A 27,155-nucleotide genomic window follows, 5' to 3' on the forward strand; every position below is an offset into this window, starting at 1 on the left:
CACCTTAATTTATTTTCTAATGAAGGACCATCCGAGGAAGAGACAATTCACGTAATTTGAAGGCCGTAACTAAGCGCTCTCTCTCTCTCTCTCTCTCTCTGCCGTCACTACGCGAAATATTATTTTATAAAAATAATCAAACTTAAAAAACCCAATAACATTCTCTAACAATTTCCCTCCGTTATCGGCACTCGACGTCGTCGTTTTATTTTTATTTGACAGTCGTTGCAAAATATTGTGATTATTCGCACTTAGAAGTTCCACCGTCGCACACATAACTCCCGATGACGTACGTAGATGCGATAACAGTTTGAGTTATAATGTGATGAAACTTATGCACGGCCGCCTAATTATCTATGTAATACTCCCTAATTGTCTCGCTGCAAGGAATCGTTAGTCCGCTTGCTTCAAACGAGGCCGTACTCATTAACTTTTTATCTACGTAATTATCGGAATTTACTTTTGCGCTATAGCACGACGGAAATGCGAATTCATCGGGGAAACCCTTCATTAAAAAAAAAAGAAGAAAAGAAAAAAAGACGCATGTTGCTAATTACGTTCGATACCTCATCAATTTGCACCGTTCCTGAAACACGAGGTTTTCGTTAACACATCGCATCATGTGGGCCTGGTATAACTATATAAGTCTTGCGAAATATCAAGAGCACTTAAATTAAAATGTTATGTAAATTTTGTAAAGCCTCGTGAATTATAAGATATAAATTTATAGTAATCCAATGCAGATAGATACATCGAAATTTTTTTTTTGTTATTAAAATCACATGTGCTTCCTCTTACTATACTTCAAAATTACGTTCCCTCACGGTTTCTTTTTATTCATTACTTTATTTTGCGGTCGGAAAAAAAGCGCATCGCTGTATCTCTTCACACGAGCAAACCGTAATTATTCGTACAATCGTCTGACCGATCGACCGAAAGATTAAAATTCCTGCGCAACCGACGCGCGTTCTTGCGCGCTTATTTCTCCTGGCGAAAAAAAAAAACGAAAACGGTTTCTTTCATTAAAGAGGCGGCGGAATCAAAAGTTTGTGTGTCCGTTAAAATGCATATAAAATGCGCATCGGTCGGCTGTGATTACATTCATATGCAAACAATGCATGCTTTTAACGCTAATCATCATCGTCCGCGACGCAAAGTAGCCGATACGGTGACCGATTTTCTGGTAACGCGTAGTAAGTAAAGCGAGGTTGCGGTTCCTGACTTGCTCGCCTATTGTTAAAATCAATGTCAAAGTCATTAACGGGCAATGCACAGAGGTATTAAAATGTACGTTGTGACGCGTTTCGTTCAGTAGAGAACTGGCGTTTCGTAAAGAAAAGGAAAATTGCACGGAAGTCGATAAGCGCCAATCAATAACTGTCGATAACTGCCAATCGCAAACGGTGCGACGACGTTCGTTAAGGAACAACATTGTGGCTCTATCGCGCGCGCGCGCGGTATAACTGTGCGACGATAAGTTCATCGTGCAATTAAGTTTATTTATTAATCGGAGCGTGAGAAATGAGGGTATACACAGTGTTGTATTTTTAAATTAATATATGTATATATATATATATATATATATAATTCTTAATCACGTGGATTTTGCGGAGGGACTTCGATGATGGGTTGGGAACGGAGGACAGAGAATCTAAAGAGTGTACAATACACAAGTCACGGAATATCACGATTCTCGTGTTAAGAAGTTAGATTCGCTTTTGACGCGCGCGGCCCACGTCTGGACCGATCGTCTTTCCCTTTCGTTTTCTCTTCCTTTTTCTTTTTACTCATTTTTTAAAAATTGCTATTTTCTTTATTTTCTCGTCGACGATGACGCTCGCTTCGGGACCACACACACACACACGACCGTGCGTAACGCCCCGAAGGAAGCCACGAAAATTATAATGCGAGGGATTGAGCAAATTCCCGAAGAATCGAGGGAACCGAGACGCGAGATCTCAATCGGCCGAAAATGTTTGACCGTAGCGGTGTTTCAAAATTCCGATGAGTCATAGACGATCGAGTCGTTAAATTGAAAGAGCAGATGGACGAAGAAAATGTTTGATTTAATGATGCCTCGTGATTACAAGTTTTCAGCGTTAAATTAATTAGCGGTCGCATTAATGTGTGACTTAATATTGTACATGGACTCTTCGCATCCACAGGCCAACTTCACTAAGAACCATCACAGCACTAAATTAATAATACACTTTACGTACTGATACGTATAATACAATAGGGAATAACATTTATTCATACAAATAACTTAGCGTGCGTAAGAATGTGACAAGCCTTCTTCATCCACTTGCCTGTTCAATTGCGTATCTGTACATATCGATCAGCTTCTACCTTTGCACCGGAACATTGGCTCGTTTTCGTACATTTAGCGCTAAATACGGTAATTCCCATTTCACATCTGCGCCGATTGAATTTTTCGTGTAAGTGAAATTCAGGATCGAGAGCACCATATTTAACACTGAATATAAACAGGTTGGAACAAAGTAAATATATGTACAACATGTTTGCCAGGCATATCACCACGTTGATAGAAACACAAGTCAAAAAATAATATTTTTAGAGCTAATGAAAAGAAATCGACTCCAAAGATTAATATATTTTTGTAGAAAAACGACACATTCAGTTTATTAGAAATGTCACAACTCACATGGTAAAATACAAAATAATTTACATTGTATTAGAATTGCGGTTTCTAAGTGAAAATTTATGACAGAGTTTAAAAAAAATACATTATAATTTTGTGTGCATATGTGTACGTGAAAGCATACATGGAAAGAAAGAAGTGAGATTATGCATATATTCACTAATTAAAACATTGATCCAAATCAGAATTTGAAAAATGTTCCACTAAAGATTGCTAATTTTGAAATGTGTTGGTTTTCTATCAACAGAGCGATATCTGAACAGGGTTTATTAAAATCAACATGTTTAAACGAATCAAGGGTTCTGCGTAATAAGTAACAAGTAAACAAAGTAATAAAGATTTGTGGAAAATATTTATCTCGCCGCTTTTCAAGGCGATTTTGTTATCACTGTGACAAGAGTTCTCCGATCAACATATTAATTAAATAAAAAAATCTACATGTCATTCCGTCTACCAGATTATAGAAATAAGCTTCTGGTTCTCGCTCAAAGTATGATAAACAATAATCGTCAGACCCGTTGTTATACTCGACAATACGATTGAAATGACCTCAGATTTTCGAGGTATTCATTTGGAATCGCTCGAAAATCCTTCGTCAGGAATTTCGCACTCAAAAATGTCTGCCAATTTTTAGAAAATATGGAAGTCTTGGCCGACCGCGGTATAGTTTAATAGGACAGCCGAACCGATTAGTTTCATCCGCGATAGTTGAACTCACAGCTCTGCTCGATTATTGCTTTCGGATTTCAGAACACTTCGCTCCCTTATAATCGATTCGGATGTACAGACATATTACAACGACGAGCTAGCCCGCTTAACGGGTATCGCAAAATGGATTAGAACTTCCAAAAGTCGATGTACATGTTACATCTCTCGTTTCAATCAGTATATTTAGATATCATAGACGTTTAACACAATCAACACGTCACATAATCACGTTTGTCTTTTTATAAAATTAAAATGAATATTAATTGGTTATTAAAGAAGTAAAAGTATACAGTCTAAGAACTTTGAAATATTTCGGTTTGGCAAAAAATACTGGACGAATATGTAACGCGTAAAATTGATTTTTTAAATAAATAACATATCGTATCAGTTGCTACATTTAACGTTGCTTCTTTCAATCGCTGTTGTCGACTTACCTTCTTGTATTTACTGAACAACAAATTATTAGTAACGAGAGATCGACTTAGAAGATCCGCTCGTGTCTTTCTCATTTTACGATACTCGATACGCTACTGCAGGATCGAAAACGCGTAGGAGACGTGACAGCGATTAGTCAAATTACGGCAGAGTGGCTTAGAATACGAATGAGAAGCCGCGATCGTCAATTGCACAACAAGATGATCGACGTTAAACGCCAAATGTGCATTGCGCCGAGTATCGAGATCTTTCGATTGCCGCTGCGACCGTACAACGTGCGGACGTGCGGCGCATTCGCATTGTCGCAGTGCGTGCAAACGATAACGGCTTCCCATTCTCGGACATCACAGGAGAATCCCATTCTCGGAGAATCGTTCCCTTAAAGAAAAAAAAAAAAAAGAAAGAAAAGAAACACATTGCCGTGCTACCTCCCGCGGTTAGCATCGCGAGATTTCGCCTTAAATCACCGTTATCTCCTATCCCGGACGTCAGGTTTTTCTCTCTAAACCATTTCTATTGTGTTACACGCAGCATTCGCGGTAGCGAATCCCTCTGCTTCCTAAAGTGACTCCCGCGCGAGTTGATTGCAAATTTATTCGTTCTTATTACGCGTTTAATAACTATTTACACCGCCATTTATACAAATTACAGACCGACTCGGACTTTTAATCGGCACGGTGGGATTTCGGTTCACTATAATTCAGCAATCGAGTAAGTAACTATTAAAAAATAAAGCCTCGATTTGCTTTATTTTTGAAAATAAAAAAATAAAACAAAATTTATATATAATGCTACAACGACGGCAACGTGAAAATAAAATATTGATTTTTGCAAGCCGTTTCTCTTATTACAAATTCAATTTACACTTTAATATACTAAAAAGTTTCTTTTTTGGAAAAAAGTTAAAAAGAAAAAAAAATTGTGCGCGATTCATTAATGATAATGTCCGAGTAAACAAACGAAAAGTTAATCGCCCGCCATGTTGTTTTGACCGACGGCTTTATCTTCGACGTTCAAAGAACGCGAGTCTTCGGACGACGTGAAATTTCAAGAACGAAAGGTTTCGAGAACGGCGCTGCTTTTCAGTGAACCAATCCGCGGTTTACGCCGCGTTATTTTTTTTTTTCTATAGATCGTCGACTCGGGCCCCGAGATTTTTCGAATTTGAAATTGTTTGCGGCTTTCTTTTGCGCTTTCGAGGCATAAATCGGGCATCGTGCATTTATGCGTTTACGTCTCTCTAATCATTATAATAATATATTTAATAATTAATACAGAGAGAGTAGATGTTATTTATATTTTTATAATATAATATATATATATATATAATATAATATATATAATATCACTAAGGTACATATGTACAGGGACTGCAAATAGTAGGAGGTGCTCTTATATTGCAATATCGTTCTCTGTTTTCTTCCCTTAAGACCTATAACGTACACAGGTAGAACGTAGACTCACACGGGACACGGATACGCGCTCATAGACTTCATCCCCATATTTTTCTCTTTTTCTCACACACAAACACACACCCACACACACACATATACACTCTCATTTTTCTTTCGACGCATTCACTCTCGCGTCTCACTTAATTTACAGCAGCGCGCGATCGGCGCAGCGTCCATTGAGAGTCCAACGCATCCCACCTCGCGGTCCTTTAACAGAGACGCACACTCCTAACGCGCGCGGTATCGCGCTCTCGCGTAAATATCTATTTACAGATACAGGAAACACGCGGGGGGACTCCTCGTTCCGTCCCGAAAGCACGAAGGGCGCCGCACTCGCTCGCGAGAGAAAACGACCTGTCGAGCGCGGCGCCGCTCCGGAAATAAAATTGCACTTTGTAGTATGAGAGTCCGGCCTTCCTCGCTCCCGTCCGGCGCGGCCAGGAATCCCGAACAGGACGAGGAGGACGAGGAGGAGGAGGAGGAGGAGGAGGAAGAGGAGGAGGAGGAGAAGACAGGGAGAACCGAATGCCGATCAGCCAACGTTCCCGCCGCTACGACGGCTCCGACGTGGAGTCCGGCTCCCTCTCGTCGGCGGAGAGGTCCTCCGGGTCGCCACCGGACTCGTCGGTGCAATCCTCGTCCTCGTCCTCGGGGTCGTCGTCCTTCGTGCTGCTCACAGGCTCGTTCTCCTGTCACGGACTCCCCCCGCCGGCATCGTCGCCTCGATGTCCGGGCGTAAGACTCGGACTTCTCCTTCTCTTCTCCTGTAGACCGTTCACCATGTTCTCGATAGACTTGAGCTCACCGGCGGAGCTGGGCGTCGTCGAGGTGAGACCACCGCCGCCGGTTGGCGTCGGCGAGTCGGTTGGTGGCCTCGGCGGCGGTGATCTCGGGCTTAGGGTCCTGCTACCGGGGGTCACGGTTTCGAAGGCCGAGCCGTGCGAGGGCGCCGGGAGGGTGTAGGGCGCGAATCTGTGACCCTTGAGCTGATGCAGGGGACTGGTTAGGGGATGGGGGTAGTGCGCGAAGAGCGGATGCTGGGCCGCCAAGGCCAGCTGGGCGTTAAACAGCATACCGGGCGTGACCCCACCGTGGAGGCCAAGGGGACTCGGTGGTATCAGGTGACCGGGGCCGGGATAGAGTCCGGGCACCGGGGGATACAGATACGGCAACAGAGGCGGGTGAAGCGGTGGTCCGACGGAGACGTCCGGCCGCGGGCCCTCGGACCCCGTTGGGCCGCCTGGTCCGCCGCCGCTCTCGGAGCCGGACGACTCGCTGCCCTCGCCCCGCTCGCTCGTCCGATCGTCCCGCTCGCGGGAGTGCTCGCGTTCCCGATGATGATGGGCCGGGTGCGGCGTGTCGGGTCCAACCACGTCCAGCAGCTTGTCCTCGTCGTCCATGAGGTCGGTGGCGGAATTCGACGAGCGCCGCTTGTCCGGCGACGCCGGTCCACCCGCTGTCAAACGGGAACCGCCGCCCGATACTGTCAGTAGCGCCTGCCTTCTGCAACAACGACGCGGAGTTAGCAATCTCGTGAGGTTCGCGTGCCACGCTTATCTCGCGCTCTTAATTACGGGCTTGTCTCGCGCGAAATCTTTCCCGTGTACACTGCATTTGAGAATTAATTAAATTATATCGTGCAAACTTTTTTGTCTCGCGAAAAATAAGTCGTAGAGAGAGAGAGAGAGAGAGAGACGAGCAACTTCGTCGCAATGCGAAGTTATAAGGAAATCCATTGCCTCCGTGCTTCTAGATTGATTATTGATTTATGGAAAGGCGTGGTTAGTGAGTTATCAATCGTTAGGGAACGTTAGTGGAGCTGCGCGGCCACCGGGTAAATGGGTTCCGCCTATTTCGATATGATTTATCGACGTTTGCAAGCTGACAATCTTTTGAGACGCGTGAATGCCCATTGATTACGGCACACTATAATTGCTTTCGAGAATATAACGAGGGGGTCGGTGATAAAGTTACCTCCCTCCTTGGCAGCGGCAATTTCGAACGCTAAATCGGCCACGCCGGATCTCGTTGCGGTTTTGTTAGCATACCGTATGCGTATGTCTCAATCGAAAAATTGCGACGAGGAGCGTGCGGTAAGAGGCGCATCTTCCTCCGTCCGGAAGATTGCGACAAAACCACCAATTCCCGGCAATTTCTATCTATATACTGTAGCGCAATATCTCGAGGATGTCCACGCCGTGTGCCAATTGATTTACTGGCGAATCGATATTCAGCATAATGAAAAACTAAAATTGCAAATAGACCGAGCCGCGTTAACGTTGATGCTGAAAGGCATTACGTAAAAGCTATTGCAATCGTATAAAGAAATGTACACTGAAAAACAGGTGATATTGTGATTATAATTGTACAGTAAAATCATTAGGAATATTCTTACTGTAATTATTATTATGATATTGGTAATAGTAATCACATACTTATAGTGACTGTTTTAAAGTACAACTTACTCCATAATCTTCAATTATGGAGACAATCAAATTGTTATTGCAATATTATATAATTACGAGAACATTAATATAGTTTAAATAAACTATAACATGGTTGGGTTAGAAAAATATTTTATAAATAATGATATTATAGTTATTGTAACTATTTCTTTCTCTCGGTGTAATAGAATAATGATCGAACATGTATCAAAATATTAATGAACGTATATCAATATTAATTGTTTACCAAACTAATTTCAATGAGCAATTTGAAACATAAAATGGCCCGCAGACGTGATGCAAGCTTTATCAAACGTGAAGAATCTTAGTCTGTGCTGCAACTTCTTCGAAACCCTCGCTTTACGCGGAGCTTACGTAAGTAAGCGTTATCTCGATTACGCGAACGAAGAATCTATGAAAGTCTAACAGAGCGCCGATATTCACGCGAGTGAAATATCGAGCTCGTTAACGTCGACGTCGCGCGCGCGTATGTGAGCGAGCGAGCGAGCGAGCGAGCGAGGAGGAACAGGCGCGATCAATGCGTCCGCGATTCCGGGAGACAGAGAGGTATTGTGTCGAAGAAAATCAAAAGACCCCGACGCCTAAGCGCGACTCTCTCTCTCTCTCTCTCTCGAGCGCCTCGCTCGTCCTCCGCGGCGATAATTCACGCGAAGCGGGGCCGGCCGGCGCGTCGTCCGCGCGATGCAATAAACGAGACCTCGGGATTTATGCGAGCGCGAGCGGTAGCTGCATTGCCCCGAGGCGCGGCCGTGGTATTAGATTAATTATCTTAATTGCGCCTTCAACGCCTTTCCTATGCGGCAAGTGTCTAGCGTAGTCCGCTGATTCGCTCGCCCGCTCGGTCGCGCGTGTGTGTTGCCTTCACGTGCGGTTAACTTTATACCACTCGCGGCTATTTGCACTTATAAACAGACGAGCGAGAGAGAGAGGTGGGGGGGAGGGGGGAGAGAGAAAGAGAGAGAGCTCGTGCAATTCGCGCCTCTGTATGCGTGCGTACGTACAGGCGGCTCGCATAAACGAACGCCGGCGTGTCGATAGAACCCTCAAGATATACGCGCGGCACGATTACATTGCGCGCTCCGCTCGGCGACGCGGTACGAGCGACACGAGGAACTCTTTTTTTTCCGCGAATCGCGCGAGCTAGGTGTGCGGGATCGAGAGTGATTTATCGCGCTGACGGCGCGGCCTGTACTCCCGCGAGTCGGAGTCACGATCATTTTTCATCGACGCCGCGGTAATATCGCATCGATTCGCGACCGACGTACGTTGATCTATTCGCCGATTCCCCGGGGCGATGTGTTTCTCTCGCCCGATCTACGCGAGGAATCGCGAGTAATCCCGGCGCGATTTATCGATAGCGCGTTACACCGCGGACAACCTTCTTTGCATCGGAGAGGATCGAACGTGCCGCGCGGGTTTAGCGATTTCTCATTAATCCGCGTTAATAAATTCTTCCGTTTCTAGACTTCAGCGCACTGAGAAAAAGCTTTCAGTTGCCAAAACGAAAGCAAGGATCGCTTAGATGAAACAGTTACCATTGCAAGTCATTTCTCATCGTTTGATATTTTAAGAAACATACTGTCTGAGATACAAATCACATTTGTTCAACGATTAACGGCAAATAAAACGTAACGAATCATTTGTTCCCACAGCAGAGTCATTTGCTGTCCCTACACCAGCAAATCATTCGCTAAATAAACGGGTACTAACATTTTGTTACGACAACAAAACTTTTTTCTCAGTGGCGCGTTTGTTAAACCCGTCAAATAGCGAAAAAGAGAAGACAAAAAAGTAGTCACAGCCGGCGCTTGGCGCTAAACGAGGAACCGTACCTAACTTGAAAATTCTACACGGAACGGACTATTGATTCGGCGCGCTCTCGCACTTACGTATCAGAAAGTGGAGAGTCTGTTGTACACCCTTTCGGGCGCGCTGCAACGAGTGCATGTCACGGATGCATCCACGAGGAGGAGCGTGCGCGGAGCGGATGCCCCTCCGGGCTGAACGAGCGAGCGAAAGCTCGAGCGCGTCTCTGTGTGTTAGTGAACTGATCGCATTACATGGCATTAAGACACCGGTAAGCCTCTCGTTGCGCGAACGGCTATAGCCGGGACTTACACGGGGTTTAGGTTTGTTCTGCCTGCACGAGAGAGAGAGAGAGACGATGCATTAGATTTGCCCTGGTCTCTCCCCCTTTTCTCCTCTTCCCCACCCCCTCCTCTTTGCCTTTCCCGCGCCGCGCCCTCGGTAACCCCGGCCACCGTCATTCGACTCGATTGTCGACGGTAACGTACCATCGAGTTTCCTTTGCGTGATTAGGAGCGTTCCAGGAAATTTTGTTCGAGCCCGCTGAAAGGATCCGCGTGCGCCAATTAATTCTGTATTAGGTTGCGGAATCGGTGTATTTCGGCTCGCCGCGATTATGGGAGGAATTGCGGGCCCCACCGAAAGCTCAATATCATCGTCTGAAAGAACCAACTTCGTGGAAAAGATAAACCTTATTCCGTGCCGCCAAAACGAGTATCATTGCCGATGTACGTCACCATCGCGACTTCGAGCGAATTGACATTTCGGGCATGAGCGAAAGTATTAGAGGTCGCGAGATCGTGCGGCAAGAGTTACGAATAGTGACGTGCGATCGCGTCGCAAACGAAGTACCTGAAGTACACGAAGTACACGAAGTACTCGAACTGTCCTTAACCATCACTCGGACCATAACGCGAGATTAACAAAAATCGGGGTTGAGGCTTAAGAGGGCTAAGTCTGGCTGTAACTATATCTCGTAGGAATGCTTTGTTGCAGCGCGGAGAAACGCACACAGGAATCCGAACGATTTCCCCTTCTGCGGATAATTAACTGCAAAAGTTAAGTAAAACCCGCCGGCTTCGCCTAGATTTCGCGAGGCGCGCGCGCGCGCGCGCCTTGCTCCGCTTAATTAATCGCAGGACGTTTGCGATACGTGCAACGAACCCCGGGGACAATGGTCATCAGCGTCATCGCGGCAATTAATTTAACACCTGCGCTAATGGATCGCTAGAAAAGACATAACGTATTAACGCGCGATCGTAGGAGTTTCACGAGCGAAACGGGTTAATCCGCCACCGTGTATCGCAATACGGATCTTTCCGCGGTGTATGATGATAAATGACGTGACAACTCCCCGCACCGGAACGGTCTCTTCTTTCTTTTTCTCCCTCTCTCTCTCTCTTTCTCTGTTTTTCCGCCCTTTTTTTTAAGCGGCGTGGCGAATCAACTCGTCACGCTCGAGTGGCGTTATATCTCGTGACGAAACGCCGCGCCGCGCGTTGTTAAAAAATTAACGAAACAATGCGCCGGCTGTCAGTGTCGTTTAACGCTATCGCGTATCGAGTATGCCGATTTTATTCAAATACAGTTACTTTACGCAGTTAATTTACTTCCCTATACTTAAATCATAGGGGATCTCTCTTGCAATTGAGCCCTGATGAGAAGACTGACTGCTGTACATTTACAACTTAATTGCCTCTTCGTTTTCCTAACCTAATTGCCTTGTTTCAACTCTCAATTGTTAGCGGTCCGGTGTGTTATAAAGAAGTCTACGCGATCAAAGATAGCGTATAAAAAAACAAATATCGTAACGTAAACGTAAAAGAGATTTTACGCTTTCGTCGAAGGATCGACCGAGGCTCTCGAAGCGCAGTCTTTATGCAGCCACAAAACGATCTGTAGAGCCAATATAAAATTCAAAGCCGCCAAGAGTGGCACCCTCCACGTTAACGATAGCGCCGCCCCTGAGCATCAGTATGCTAATCCGATGATTGGCTATGTTCCAACCCCGATCCCTCTCTCACAGTGCCACTCTCTCTCTCTTTCTCTCTCGCGGTCTCTTTCTGCCGGGTGTTCGCCTGCCCGGGCGCTCTCTCTTTCTCTCTTTCCGGTTTCCCTGTGGCTTCCTGATGGCATCCAACCACCCTTAACCGAAACCATAAGCCAAAACTAACCCTTATTCTAATTAGGCGCTGCTGCGGCGACGCGCCCCCTGCTTTGCATATTTTCTCGATTAACCTCGCCCTTTCTTTATCCGCTCGACGTCGCAGACCGCCGCAATTTTCCGAAAATTTTCTGACCGGTGCGGTTGAAAGCGTAAATTTTTTTTTTTTTTTAAATCTTTCCGCAACATGATGCACTTCTTAATGCGGGATGGCATCATCGCGCACGGAAATATTCTGTTTTATTTACGAAATTTTCAAAGTCCTTTAATGAACATAATGAGGATTAGGAATAGCTGGTTGAGAACAAATTGTTATGCATAGCGACTTAATTTCATCAAAATCCACTCGAGTTTTCACCCCGCGACCAATGGGATCGAAATAGGTAGCGATCTGGGTCCATGGCAACGACGGGCCAGCATCCCCTCCGAGGGATCGCTCGCTGACATAAGCTCATAAACCCGCAATATTGAATATAAATGGACGGCACTGCCGGCGATGCGGAGTGCAAATGAGCCCTGTGAAACCAACCCTTAGCTCAGAGGGTGACCCTAAGGTCGGTATAATAGCGTCGATCGAGGGGAAGCTCGAAAGGTCTACGATCAATTAGATCGACCCCGAAGACAGATTCGCGCTCTTTGCTCGTCACAAAACGCGATTCGAAGAGGGGGGTACGCCTGCTTTGCATTTAGGGTAGTTTTTTAATCCGTCATGTACTAACGTGGATTTTAAGTTGTACGACTTTTGCCGTAGGATGCTCGAAAGATACTTAGACTATTGATTTTTTTTTTAACTCTTTCCTGATTATTGGACCATAATATATGATTTTAAATAAACCTCCGTAAAACTATAGAGCGAATAGAGCGAAGTAAATAACTCTCTTATTAGGAGTACGCGTAGCAAAAAAGTTTTGGTCCAGATTTGTTTTAATTTCAGGAAAGTGTTAAAAAAACCGTACCACGTTTAAAGTGCAGTTTTGAAAGCGACACTCACTTTTTCTCGCGCTTCCCCGCACCAGTGTCCCGAAATCCTTTCGCGAAGGGGTTGTTATCGATCTTTAGTTGGGTGATCTGCAAACAAAATAAATACATATATTTGAGCATGAAATTAAAAAAGTGTGCAAGCTAAACAATCTTTCGTTAAGTCGGATTCAACAGGCCTGTGGACCTTCAAGCTAAAAGTATTTTTTCGCTTTTCTCCATATTCGGCCGATATATACCGAGAAGGCGCGATAATTAAGATAAGAGTGTATTAGCCGCGTTGTATAACCGACCTACCAAAAATCTGTACAAGGCCTGGTCTCTTCTTATGGCCACGTGCGTGCGTGTGAGCAACTCATTCACTACTGAAAATAATGCGTACCGAGAAGACGTTATTCCACGAAATGATGCTCGCCATGACTTTATCAAGGCACAAGAACGCGGAGAAATATTAATTAACGGAAGGCCAGAAACCAAAACGGCCCGGTCTCTCAGATCGTAACGCGAGATTGTTCCTTTCTAACGAATTCTCGCCGCCGCGCGTGAGCTTTACATTTCCTCTGCGATAAGGTGATGAACTTTTGACACATAGAAAGAACGGATCGTATTTCTGCATCAATAAATTTTACGAGGTAAAAAAAAGAGCAAACAAATTTTATCTTAACCTCCTATAGAAGTTTCAGGTACAAGATACAAAGTCTGCGTTCTTTGATTTTCCGAAAGATCGCACGCTTTGGTGTTTCGAAATTAATCTGAAGAAAGATCTCCTTCGCGTGTACACGAAAAGAAAGGACTTAGAAATATCAGCTAAATATTAGGAAACTAATTCGAATTTTTTTGTCACTGTTAAAAGTCGGCTGTTAAAGATAAAATACATTTGCTACGAGATACAAATTTATTGGCTTCAAATTAAAGCTTTAATACGAATAGAAAGTGGCAGCTTTCCCTTAATATCTTACGCGTATAAAACCGCATTCGAATCGCAATTGTTTATGGGGGAAAGGAGGATAAGATAACGATTTTGTCGATTTTTCACAATTTCTGTGATTATATTAAAATAATGATCTACTTTTATCAGATCCATTAAGGATTATTGTAAGAATTAAAATCTGTTAAATAAATTAAAATTTTTACAAAATTAGATTTTTTTAGAGTGTGCCAATTTCATCATGTGCCCCCCTACGTGAGTAAGATGACGAAAGGAGTCAATTTCAGTTAAAAATATATACTTTTTATGAACAATATATTTATTATATTAAATTCATGTTATTCTGATATTACAAGAATAAGAAATAAAGATAGAGAGTAAGATATAAATATAATAATGTAACAAAAAATATATAACTGATGTAAAAGAATAAAATTAAAAAAAATCAAAAATAATTATCAAGGAACATAAATAAAAATTATATATCACAATTAGAAATAAAATTATATCACTTGCATTATATTACTTGCAGGAGTCGTATTTATTTGTTTATAATCTGAAAATGAAAGTATTTACTATAATTATATAATTTCTTATAGACAAATTAAAAAAAAAATTACATGTAGGTGCATGTGTCCAGAACATATTTCTTATTATATTAACCACTTTTATAAACAAATTGAAATCAAACTACAACAGATGATTTACTATTATCTAAAGTCTTTAATGAGTTCAGCATAGGTTCCCTATTTGTTATCAACTTACAGAAATTAGCAATTCCTCATCCATTTCGTCATCTTATCCCCTCTCCCCTCTTTTCCCTTATTTGATTCTAGCAGCAAGTGTCCTTTTGTAGCTACTGTATTTTAATAATTAATAAATAGAACTTAAAATGATATTAGTTGTCTATGCTTTATGGCTCTATCTCAGCTGCTATGTTTTCGTTAATCTTTCTGCGTGTGAATGATACGTGTGTTTGAACAAAGCAGAGGTCGCTCACCTTCTCGTTTTGGTAGGCCGTCACGGCGATGAATTCCGTCTCCTTGAAAACGTAACTCCTGAACGTCGAATATGGAAGTTTCAGGATGTCGTTAGCTCGCACGAGGTGAAACCTCGGCTGATACTTGTGCATCGAGTTCAGTATCGTCTGCAATTAGAAAGGGATCATACATTGGGACAGATTGTTTTAGGCTAGCTCTGGCAAAGAACGTTTGCAATTATTTCGCTTCGTACGCACTCTCAGACCAGCTGCTCGATAGTGTGCCACCAATTTCGCGGCGGAACATTTTTTTTTTTAAGTCGAGTCAAAAGAAAATGCAACGACACGCGAATCGAGTTTTTTTTCTCCACTGCACTTTCTCGAATATCTTCGAACTTTATTACGAAGTGGAATTTCCTTTCCGCTCTTACGAACAATGTACGGAGAGTTCCAATTAGCGCAAGTCGCGGGTCTTAAAAAGTCTCGTGATTAGACATCGCGAGCGTGGTCTGAAAGTGATCTACGGCACGGCGCAAAATTAAGAAACAAAAGCGGCGCGAGACACGAGAGAGCGATTTTGCACGAAGAAAAATATAGAGATACGTCAGATTAAAAAAGTGTCAAGAAGGTGTTGCCGTTAATCACACAATCAGAGAGCGTGCGCCGGCACGTTACTCTTTCTCCCGGTTAATTAATCTTCGTGCAAGTATTTCATAAAGTTCCGTGCAAACCAAGATGGCATGGGCTTGGCAAAGCGGCTATTACACTGATGCATCATGCCGAGCTGGTCGATACAAAAGTCTGCAAATGCAATCGAGCGAGCCTCGCGTGATTTTATCGCCGCCGAGACGATGACGATTCGTGGTTTTACGTATTTACATTGGGAAACACAATTATTCGTCAAAGACGTTCCTCATATTTTTTTTTTCCGCCGGCTGACTGATTCGCTAATTGAAATGGCAGAAGTAGCTGTAATAAAATACGATTTTGCGTGTTTACCTACAACGATACGTACATTATTTCGTCGCGCCTGCCGTCAAATTGCCGTTGTTCGTATAAATTTGTCAAATTATCGAAATCCTGATTACGGCAATTTATTGACCTCATTCTGCGATTAAAAAGCTTGCGTTACACGGCGAACGGCCATCGATCTTGTTAAACGGATGCGAATAATATGCATGTGCGAGTCGCTCGCGAGACTCACGTCGCGTCCGGAGCAAATTTGTGCCCGTGTGCACGCGTTGCTTTTATTATCCGATCCGAAAAGCTGTTCGGACTATTCCGGCACGCAAAACGAAAAGGGCGAGCTCGCGTAGCTCGCGCACGCGTCTGTCGCATGCGTAAAGAGGAGAGAAAGAAAGAGCGAGAAACAAAGAGAGAGAGAGAGAGAGAGAGAAATATGTGAAAACGAGTAAATTACCGACGTGAACGCGGACGGTCGATAAAGACCGGAAGCCGAGTATGTCATCGCGCGATTCCACCGTTCAATTCACGAAGATGGATTCTCGGATTCACGACCGAGGGCCAGGTTCCATCCGTGCCATCGGCTGCAATCGGCCTCAATCGTCATCGGCATAATTTATATGGTTATTCGGCGCATAGGGTGATCGATAGGCTCCGAAACGTAGCCGACTGGCCGTATTCTCGATATACCGGTCGCTCTGTCGGGCTCAATCGAATCTCGCTTATTAATTCAATCCGGAATCCGCAGTATCGCTGCCACTTCGACAAATAAAACGTATATTGATGCCGCGCGCTTATCACCCGCTGTATATCGTGGCCGCGTCGTACGCGGCGAAGAAGCGAGATTAATTTCCAGCGTGGCGTTGAAACCGGTTCATTCGCTACCGCGCGGAGGGAGATTCCGTGATGTTTCTGCTAAACCGAGAAGAATCTCCGCGTTCGTCAAAGGAAACATTTATTATCCGAGATTGTTGTAGCCCGCGCATCCTTATATAAATCGGACCCGATGCCTCGGGGGCATGCCAAACAAGTTTTACGAGAAATTTCAGCTCTGGAAGCTAAAATTGCACGTAATAAATTATTTTACATTATTTTTTATGAACTTCTTAATAAGGTACAGGAGATATACAAGGTGGTATTTCGATCCAAGTTTTTAACCTTAACCGATATCGTGAGCAATATCATTAAAGTATTAATACGGATTAGTCTAGAAACCTAAGCGGACATGCGAAGTTCACGGAAGCCTTACAATTATTGCAGTATCTTAATTAACCGCGAAGGCTAAATCATTATATAATGATACAAAGGATATAGGTGTGATTCTCGGGGATGTTACAATACGGTTTTTTTTTTATCTCGAAATTCTATCGTTTATTGATCTTCAAAAGTACTGTCACGAATTCATAGAGATAAATTTATTTATAATAATAAAATGCAAGCTAGAGAAATATTTGATTCACATTCAATATTTAATGGTTAACACATATTATCTGCTTCTACAACAGAATGTTGTGTCGACAGAATGACGAAAAAGTTTTCGCTGGTGGAAGAAAATATAATCGGGAAACGCGATTTAAATAAGTACATTTGATTTCGACACTAGAGTGACATCGGTTCTCCGTTTCTCTTTTCCCTGTGTCCTTTTATGATTTCCTTCACGTTGGCTGTCCTCCTTCCGTTTTAAGCAGATACCGTTTGGAGCACATCGCTTTGCCACGGAAACGGCAACTAACAAGATTGCTGAGAATTCTGTCGACGTCGAAAAAGGAATGAATTAACAAACGGACGCATGGCGTCTCGTTGGTGTTGGCCAATAAATCTGGTTTATGTGTTAAATGCTTCACCCACGGAAATTCGGGTAATTATGATGCGCTCGAAGAGAGAACTTTCGCGGTTGGAAAACGTTTGCAAAGCGAATACGAAACGTAACATGTCTTTTTAACGAATCGCAAACTGCCGTCGATAAACGTAAGGGCGAATGGCTCGTGACTCTTCAAAGCGCGGGGAAAAGGGGGAGGCGGCAAATTATCCCGGAAAAGTTTCCGATGGAAGCCGAGTAAACTTCTTCATAGCGCTAACTTGAAATTCTCGAAACCGCTTCTCAGCAATGTATCGTAACAGGATTAGTATCTCTTGTAATAGACTAGTATCTCCATATATAGGCAAGAGAAAGATCTCTCAAAGAGAGATTTATCTCTTAAAAATTAATTTCACGTACTAATTAGTAAAGATTTTACAAGAATAATTTTTAGAAAAACAATGATCAATGCTAAAAAGTCTACTGAAACTAAAATTATCTGAGAAATAAAACCTCCACATAATATCTGACCATAATTTCTGATAAAAAGTCTAATGTTTAATATGTATTAATCTATGTTTTTATATTAAAATGCGACTATCGTTTTTTTTTTTTTAAATCAGATCTCTAAACTGACTTCCGCGACAACGGGACAGAATTATAGAAGAATTATAAAAATCAGGAGGACCACGGAGCTAAAACTGCAATTATATTTCAGGCAGACAAAAGCTCCAACCATGCGTTAGTCCACATACATTGGATGTGTAGGGGAAAAACAGAAATCGTCAACAGACATTCGGAGAGAGGGACACAGAGGCCAAAGGTCCACCGTGAACAGAGTCGATAATCACCGGAGTGGAGGGACTTAAGTGAAGGGACCGATCGTAACGCACAACGTCATCCCGTCAATCTGCGGCGAGAAACTCACGTTTACCGCCACCGTACGCGATAACAAATAAAATTCGCCGACGCGCTGTTCGTGCGTGTAAAGCACACGTGAAGCGGAAAGAGAAAAAGAGAGAGAGAGAGAGAGAGAGAGAGAGAGAGAGAGAGAGAGAGAGAGAGAGAGAGCCAGCCCGCGCTCGTTCCCACACGGACGCCATTATGAGCGGCGCGGTACAAAGGGGAAATAATTAGCGCTGGCCGGGTGATAAGCCGACAATCTAGGCGTTTGTCATTAGCCTATCAAAGCAGAATGTTCCTCTCTCTTTCTCTCTTCTTTTTTTTTTCTCTTTCCCTTGCCATCGCCACCGCCGTTGGTCCCCCTTCCGGTCCCTCGTGTGACGCCCCGGCGGTTCCCTCGTCACTATCTCGTTTCTCGTGGACCTTCGGCCTCGACACGCCTCTGGCGCCGTGGAAAATATGTGCGAACGCCGATCGGAGCAATTAGTATTTCTCCGGACTCTAATCTGGGCTCGCTCGAGCGCGGCGAATGCGCGTCTTTCGCGATGCGCATCCTGCCAGTAGAACATATCGGCAAAAGAAGGCTAAAAGGAGCGGGACGAAGGCAAGAGGACACGGTTCGCGAGAGAAGAGGAAAGAAGGAGGCTATATAGTATCGCGAGATGCGCTACTAGCTCAAAAGGGTGAGAGAGAGAGAGAAAGAGAGAGGGGAGAAGGCAGAAGGAGCGAAAGGAGGGAATAGAGGGAGACGGTCGGGAATGGAAAGTAAGTGGTAGGATCTGAAGCGGTCCGGTTGTGTATATCGTGCCGCGTGAATTGACCGGCCAGATAAAACCGCACGACGAACGAACGGACGGTGGGGCCAAGCGGGGAGGAGAGGGGAAGTTGCAGCGGGACGACAGGGGAGGAAAGTGAGAGAATATCTTGGCCGACACAGAAGCCGACGCTGCTAATGACTCTGTCCGCGGTAATCTCCGGGTGTTATCTGTCCTGGCTACCTGGGGCCCACCTACTTCGAATCACGAACCTGCACACGCTGCTTTGCCGCATCCCTCTTAACTCGCGTCTCTCTCCTCTTCGCGGTCCTCTTCTTCCTCCCCCCCTTCCCCCTCATCTCGGCGATCGCTTGTCCTTGCGCTATCGGGATCACGGAATCCGGGGAAGATCTCTTTAGACGTGCCGCTTTTTTGAAATCCGATGCAATACGTGTGTCTTTAAAATATATGGATCAATAAGAAAGTCTAAGCATGTAGCGACTTGCGATCTATCTTGGTTTTGAATCTCCATGTAAGTATTGATAATATTGAAGTTGTAAATAAAAAAGTATGAAATCAGAAAGATCATTATATTAATAGAATAGACGTAGAATAATTTACCCTTCGAAATTCACGCTGATCAAATCCCCGAAAAGACGAAGGAGCGTACAGATAAAATCTTGCCAGTGCTGTCCTCGGTGTTTGGCCAACTGATCGTACAGAAGAGCAAACAAATCTCTTGGGCTTGAAAGGGACCACTTCAGAGGAAAAGAGAGAGGCTAAGAATAAAGAGTCTAGCCAAGTATTGACGATGATACTGCGAAATTTTTTCGTCGCAACGAAAAGTTGAAGGCGAAGAGTAAAACGCGCTTTGGCATATCATGAAGACAAGAAACCAAAAAAAAAAAAAAATATAGGAAAAATGCAGGGAAAGAGAGAGGCACGGAAGAAAAAGGCCAGGGCTTTTCACTTTGAAAATCCAAGATGTTGGCCGATGGTCCGAGGATTACTTAGCCATCAAGTAACCACGTGCAGTTTGGTCTGCAGCGTTCGCGAACCCCGTGCACTTTCGTCCACTTACACGCGCACAGAAGTGTACACACCATTCACAGTACATACATTTAAGTTCGGGTAGGATCTGAACGAATACACGAGAATAACGGGAGGAAGATATATACTGGAAAGCCATCGGATGAGAAAGGATAAAGGGGTGGGTACGCGTATGTGTGCGATGCGCGGAGACGGGTGGGAGGAAGACGAAAGGGTGGTTCTTGATGGCGAGTGTGGCGCCACCTCGGCAGAAAACGGCGGAGGAGCGAAACTTTTCGCCGAAGGCGAGGGTGCGAGCGGGAGAGCCAGCTCGCCACACGGAGGTGCGACGAAGCAAGGACGACGAGACGACGCGGGGGTGAAGCGCACGGGAGCGGAAAGGGAAAGGTGGTGGTAAGGTTGGTCGTCTCTCCTGGTATCGACCGCCTGAAAAAGGGGTGGATTTTTCTACCCCTGGGCGGAGGACCCGTCGTATAGGAGGACGTGTTCCGGACGCGAACGCGACTGGCCCATCTCGAGACCTTCGTCACGGGAATAAAAATAAGGGCGCTTTCTCTCGACGATATTTTATCGTTAGATGTGGCATAAAAATAATACACTTCTTTATAATAATTCCCTCGATTTTTACGTCATTACTTTCGTGTATCAGTCAGTCACGATTCACAAGGAATATAGATTTATTAGAATCACAGAAAATTAAATTGGAATATTATGTGCATGTGAGACATTAAAGAATTTTATTTTAAATTTCGAGTGTGTAAAAAAGTTTAGAAATCGTAGAGTCAAAATTAAAATTTAAAGTCAAGCTTCAGTACAAAAATGAAACATACACAAGTTGGATCTCGTAATAAGTGCTAGGTGTTTAACTTTACAAAAAAAGTTTCATTATTGTAAAAATAAATATGAAGTACGCATGGCGCACAATTGAAGGTAATTCTGATTAATTTTTCGACCGGTCGCGCACGCGAAAGAGTCCCTCAGAATCGGAGCGCGTTAGGATTGAGCAGTTGAATCTAGTCGCGTTTCGAGTTCGCGCCATCCCACCGCAGATGTAATCTCGGAGCTGGCGATTAGGCGTATAATTTCGAGGAAGTCAATTAGCTCGAATCAATCTGAGTTCTGGGAAACGACGCGTGGGAGCGTGACGGAGTGTCTTTCTAGTTCTAAGAACAAATTAGGCGACGAACTTCGGGCTTACAGACAACTCGGCGACGCGACGCCGACCGTCTCGCACGTCGGCGAAGCGAGGCCAGCCAAGTTAGGTCAATTCGTGGTGGCTCGACGGCGAAGACGACGACGACGACGATGACGACGAGGAGGAGGAGAAGGAGGAGGAGGAGGAAGAGGAGGAAAAGGGGGAAATGTGGGAGAGAAATGGATCCTTGGGGGGTTTCTCTGCCACTTACTCGCCCGGAAGCTAATTGGCCCGAATCGAGGGTGGCTTTTCCATCATCCGGTTCGGGCATTATGGCCGACTTGCACGTAAGCCGACAAGCCAATAGCAGGCCGTCTGGATGGTCGAGCGAACACGAGGAACTCCTTTCCTCCGTGCTCTTTTTCCCTTCCACGCGAATTCGTACCAATTTCTGGGGCTACTTCGTAAACGGTGCTGCTCGGTGAAATATGACAGATGTCACGATGTGCGTTCGATTGACCCGCTAAAAAGAGCGCGGCGGGAAATATCTCTTATTAATAACTATTCCATTCCATTCTGACTTTTTCACGATAATCACAAATGAATAATAGAACTTGGGCATTTCTTTTCCCGGGAGAACGGATTTAATAAATTTACTTTTCCCACTACCGCTGCTGAGAAGTAATGTGCGAGAGAATATAAGCAGATTTAAATGGGTATCTAAAGCGCGATTAGAGAGAATCGGCGTCGCAGCCAATAGTTAATTCCGGTGTCAAGCCAAATTGCGTAGAAGCTCTGCGGGCTGAACGAATCCGTTGAATGGACCCACTGTGCCACGCGAAGAAATAAAGATTACCGACTTAACGCCGTTCTTTGATCACCGAATGAAAGCAAATAAGTACTGTCGCCGACCGGTGCCACCGCGCCGTCATGGTAATTTCCGATAAACTTCGCGGGCCAAGTCCGGCACGTCGGAGAGAGAGAAATCCAATTGCTTTTCCACACCCTGGGTCTTTAATACTTTATCACGGAATTATCTCAAGAATGTTTTTGCGCGCAATTAAATCTAAACGTATTATCTCCAAGTTTTCTTGCGCACTTTATTTAACTTTTTCTTTTTTTTTTTTTCAAATAACGTAAAACTCCAACGAAATGCTCTTGCGGATTTACATTTAGGTATCGCAAAAGATTACGAAGGGTATAATAACGCGCGCGTTTGATGTAGCCATATACATATTTACATGGAGGCGTGCGCGAGGGGTTATTTAAGCGAGAATTGTCAAGGTTTGGAAGGGTATACGCGCGAGAATCGTCTTTTCCCTTGATTTCCTCGGCGGTTGATACGGAAAAAAGCAACGGAGGGAAATGTTAAACGGAAATCAGCCTGCTTACAGACGGCCCGCGCGTATAAAGAAGCGTCACTTCGTCCCTTTTTTTTCTCACTCTCTCATACACACACACTCTCTCTCTCTCTCTCTCTCTCTCTCTCTCTCTCTCTCTTTCTCGCTCGCCGAAGGGTGATAGGGAAAAAAAGCTTCTCTTTGACGAGGAGCTCGCGCGCTGAAATACACGACCGCGGAAAAGATGGGAAAAGGAACGCCGCGAGGGATGTTTGCGCGGGTTGCAAGTGTGAAATTGCCGGCGATGCTCGATGCGTCGTGAAATACACAAGAGTGGAAGCCTTCAATTTCTTCTTTAGTGGGCGGAAAAATTGCTGAATATTCGAGAGGCAATATCTTTCGACGATGCCACCGGCGTCGATCCAATCTTCTTCGTCGTCGTTACTTTTTTTTCCCCCTCCTTTCTTTTTTGACGACTGTTTACATATCGCGCTAATTGTATGGTGCTCGAGGAATTTTACGAGCGGCGCCCCAACCCTTTGAGGCCCTCGAACATGGGATACACGAGCGATTCGAGTCCGCTCTGCGGAGATCCGACGGTGTCGCAGAAACTGGCCTCTTATCGCAGCGTTGCGAAACAACAAGATAAATTACACAGACCGTCTCTCTTCTCTTCGGTTAAATGACGCGTAACGGCGGATTCAATCCAAAAATGAACTTCTGTACGGCCACCGTCGATAAACGTTTCATCCGTCCAAATCACCGTTGGGGGATTACAGCTACGTAACTCCATTATATTTTTATCTCTCCGCGGATTATAGAAAAATCATCGGTTGATGAATAGCAGGCTAAAAACGTATCGATGTATTAACCATGACAAGCACGGGAATAAGCACGGCCTTATGTACATCAGCGAGTTCTTTTAACTTTCCTGTTACAATAATGGTTCAGCGCATCGGCAACGAGCGTGGCATCGCGTATTTATCGATCTCACCGCGTCGGACGTAGAATCTAGACAATCCGTTAAATATAGAACATTAAATATTGGCTAAAGACTAGACGAGGCTATACACGTGTGTTCATTGGGAACAGTGCTTTTTCCTAGTGGAGCCAGTGGAGCCCCCTTTCGCCGTCGGTCGTCCGCTGGCTCTTCCTTCTTTTTTTTTTTTTTTTTCCCGATGCCTCAGCCTGGCGGATTACGCTGACCGACAATGGTGCTGATTGAAACCGATTATCGGACTCTCTCCTCCTCTCATCTTCTGCCTTTTTTTTTCCACTCCGACCCCGCCGCGGCGACAGCCGTCGGATTCGTTTCCAGTCGAGGTGTTACGACCCTGTGATTTCATCGTCGTAGAATCAAACGTAAAAAAAAAAAAGGAACCAAGGAAAAAAGAGAGAAGCGAAATGCCAGAAAACGAGGAGAGAACCGCGAAAGAAAAGGAGAAAACGGAGAATGCGGAAGGCTAAAAGCTCAGCGAAACTAACCCCTGGAATTCTCCTCGCTGGCTGGCAGCGACAGCCACCCCCTTCGTTTTCAGCTGCCGGCTTTATTGTCCTCGAAGAATACGAGTCGCCGCGACCGCGCCGAGCCAACCACCCTATCTGGTAATCGCGCGTCCCTTCGTTTTTCGGAATACGAATGAGGTCTCGCGTGGCACTCTTGCGCGAAGGGACACTGACCGCTGCCGCTATTTTTTTTCCTTCCCCCTCCCCCTCGGCGCGTCGTGAGCACCATGGTTTAGAAGTCGTGCCCGCGCGGAATACGGAATGCACATCGATTATATCGAACCACAGAGCTCCGGAGATATTGCGAGCATATCCGAGGAGGAGAGCTTAGGTGGTCTTCCCCTTTTTAAGCGCAACGATTCCAAGACGTATTAACATATCTCTGGCGCTATAATTCGCGATACCTTAATCGACGTTGTTATACTGAGAGACGGAAAAAAGGAAAGTGATCTCTGTGAAACTTCTTTTCCAATACGCGAGAGAAATTTGAGGAAAACAGAATCCACCTCGCGTTAATTACCAGCGTCAATCAAATCGATCAACTCGAAACGCTCTCCTCGCTGATGATTTATTTCTTCGACCATACAGCGCGCATCGCTATAGCAGACACGCGGGAAAAGACTGAGCGCGATTGATTAACGCCATAAAAGCTGTGTACCGAGCATCTGATATCTCGCGTGAAACGAGACGATGCAATCCTCCGGCCATTCGTTCGTGTCACGCTCGCTCTCCTGATTTTACCGAAGAAATGGAATTAAATTGGCCGTGTCACGTGAAAGAAACATATGTCGGCAACACGCATGAAGGATTTTACCTCTGGGACGCGCGAACCCCTTTCGCCGCTACCGCCGCCGCCGCCCTTAGATAAACCCGATCCATTGAACAACTGGCCCTCATAAACAAAAACTGGCTACAAGTACGCTCTGGTGTGTTGTTGCGCCAGGGAAAAAAAGAAATCTTTCTTTTTTTGTCCGATCTCTTCCTCGCTTACATCGTTGTTAAGCTTCACTTGAACAAGCATCATATTTTATTGTCCGCCACTGCTATCTAACGACACGGAATCGTATCGTTATCGATAACGTCGACATCCTAAATGGGCCATTATCGATTAAGAACGGTCGTCGTGAGAAAAGCCGCTCGCCGAAAGGAAGAAGCGGGCGACGGAACGACTTTCGAGGAGACCGTTCGAAAATCGTAAATATGGATGGCTCGCCGCTCATAAAGGAGATAAATGATCGAAGGGGTGCAATAATCGAGAATTAACGCGTGCATTAGGCCTCTCGGAACCCGTCAACGGTTTAACGTTTTTTTCTCTCCATCCGCACCGATCTACCTCCCTCCCCCCGCTCCCCCTCTTCGCGTTCTTTTCTTTTTTCTTTCCGTTCGACCTACGGTTTGAATTATCGGTTTCCCGCTAGCTGTGACCCGGCCGCAGAGGCGGTTTAGATAACCCCGGAGGTTCGGGACACTTTATCACAATCTGTCTCAATAATTCGGAGCAAAACGATATACGCGTAAAGTGTGTGGGATCCGCCGTTGATGAGTGCCGATAGTGTGGACCTTTTTTTTAAGCCTCGGTCGTTTTACTTGCGCGATTAATCTTAACACTCGGTAATTAACTCTGAGACATCTAAACATTTCTCATTTCACAAAATTTCACTCGAGCATAATAATGTATTCAGTAGGACAGATTGTTTAACTAACAGTATGAGAGGACACGGTAGTTCTGCTTTACGTGTTCGATATACGTCGCGTATGAAACACGTGGAGGAATTTGTGCAGGGCTGCGTGTGAGCTCCATGGCGATGTGAAACAAAAAAAAAAAACACGGGAAAAAAAGGAGATTGCAGGACAATCCGAGGTAAATCCCCGTCCTCGGTACACCGTTAATATAACGCCGACTGAGCAAACCGGCGCGGCGCGGTGTACCCGGAAGCAAATTTGAACACGAAAATCGGTAGAAAAATAGTAGGCGATAGTGACGCGTCCGATTTTTAACTGCCGCCCGCTTGCAGCGCACACCAAAAAATACGGTGGTGTCTGCGCCGCCAGAAAGCGCAAACATATACGCATGTTTGCAGAAGCATCCGTCATAGAGAAACGTCTGCCGTGTAGACGTGGAGCGACACAGAAGGTGTCCGCGGTTTCAGGAAGAGTGAAAAAGGAGGAGGATGACAACGATGAACGGACGGTACGTCACCACCACCACCACCACCATCGCCACTACCATCAGGAGGAAGCGGGGTGGGGGAGGGGGGAGGGGACGGAGGAAAGGAAAGAAGAAATGTTCCGTGCAAACACGGCAGCGGCTGTCTCCCACAGAGGCAGTAAGTAAGTTGGTTAAGCAGAGGTCCTAAAACATTCAAACGACAAACAGTAAGGAGCCCCCTTTCTTCTGTCCGTATCCCCCGTCCCGGTTCCCAGCTCTCGGTTCGCCGTCGTCGAGCGTCGTCCATTAGTAGAGTTTGCGCGGCGGCGCCTCTGATGTCTCGGGGCCCCAATCGCGCGCGCGCATGTTCGATCGTAACACAAATTTCTATCCCGTATCTGCGCCCACCTCGGCCGCCGTCGCGGAAGACATCTCGCGCAAATCTCGTCGTCCCCCCCCCCCCCCTCGAGGGAACGGAGGTGGTGGAGACCGGGCTGATAAATCTCGCGCGCAATTCCTCAATACGGCAATTTAATTTGACAATAATCGACCCTACAGACCCACGACGCTTTGGAAAGTTATACGCACGTAGGTCGCGCATGTTAATATTTCGTACGATTTTGCGATTAATTCTAGTCGAAGCGAGGCAAGCGGAGATAATCGCGAGGAACAAGAAGCGCTATCTTTCTGGAACTTACATCAAATCCACGTTGCACTCGGTAACTTGTCGCTCTACTTGTCGCTCAAGGACCCGCGTCTTGCCTTCGGCGGAAAGTAGCGCCTTTTTATAGGCCGCCCTAATTTGCAACAGATGCACCACCAACGACGACGTCGCGACGTTGAGCCGCCGCCGCCGCCGCCGACGAGGTGGTCCCCTTGGAGAACGATTTTAGGAGCGCTCGCGATAACCGCGAAACATCTGTCCCGCTTGTCAGCTCGTTAGGTGTCACAATAAAATGACGAAGAACAAAATGGAT

At 45.2% G+C, this 27,155-nt stretch overlaps 1 protein-coding gene across 3 annotated transcripts in view; it reads right to left on the bottom strand.

Annotated features, from left to right (window-relative positions):
* Positions 1-1,542: 1,542 nt before the first annotated feature.
* The window catches only part of LOC105828826 (optomotor-blind protein), a 100,980-nt gene continuing 75,367 nt past the window's right edge, over positions 1,543-27,155 (bottom strand). For 2 of the 3 annotated variants that reach the window (XM_036286475.1, XM_036286473.1), the window contains exons 5-7: positions 14,601-14,747; positions 12,686-12,762; positions 1,543-6,762 (exon numbers count right to left, since the gene is read on the bottom strand). In XM_036286475.1, coding sequence (XP_036142368.1) covers positions 5,952-6,762; positions 12,686-12,762; positions 14,601-14,747 — 1,035 coding nt within the window. In that variant the 3' untranslated portion in view covers positions 1,543-5,951. The remainder of the gene's footprint in view (positions 6,763-12,685; positions 12,763-14,600; positions 14,748-27,155) is intronic. The other variant, XM_036286474.1, reaches the window with a different exon arrangement.

The sequence above is a fragment of the Monomorium pharaonis genome, chromosome 4, assembly GCF_013373865.1.
Source record: "Monomorium pharaonis isolate MP-MQ-018 chromosome 4, ASM1337386v2, whole genome shotgun sequence".
In the NCBI taxonomy this organism is placed as follows: Eukaryota; Metazoa; Arthropoda; class Insecta; order Hymenoptera; family Formicidae; genus Monomorium; species Monomorium pharaonis.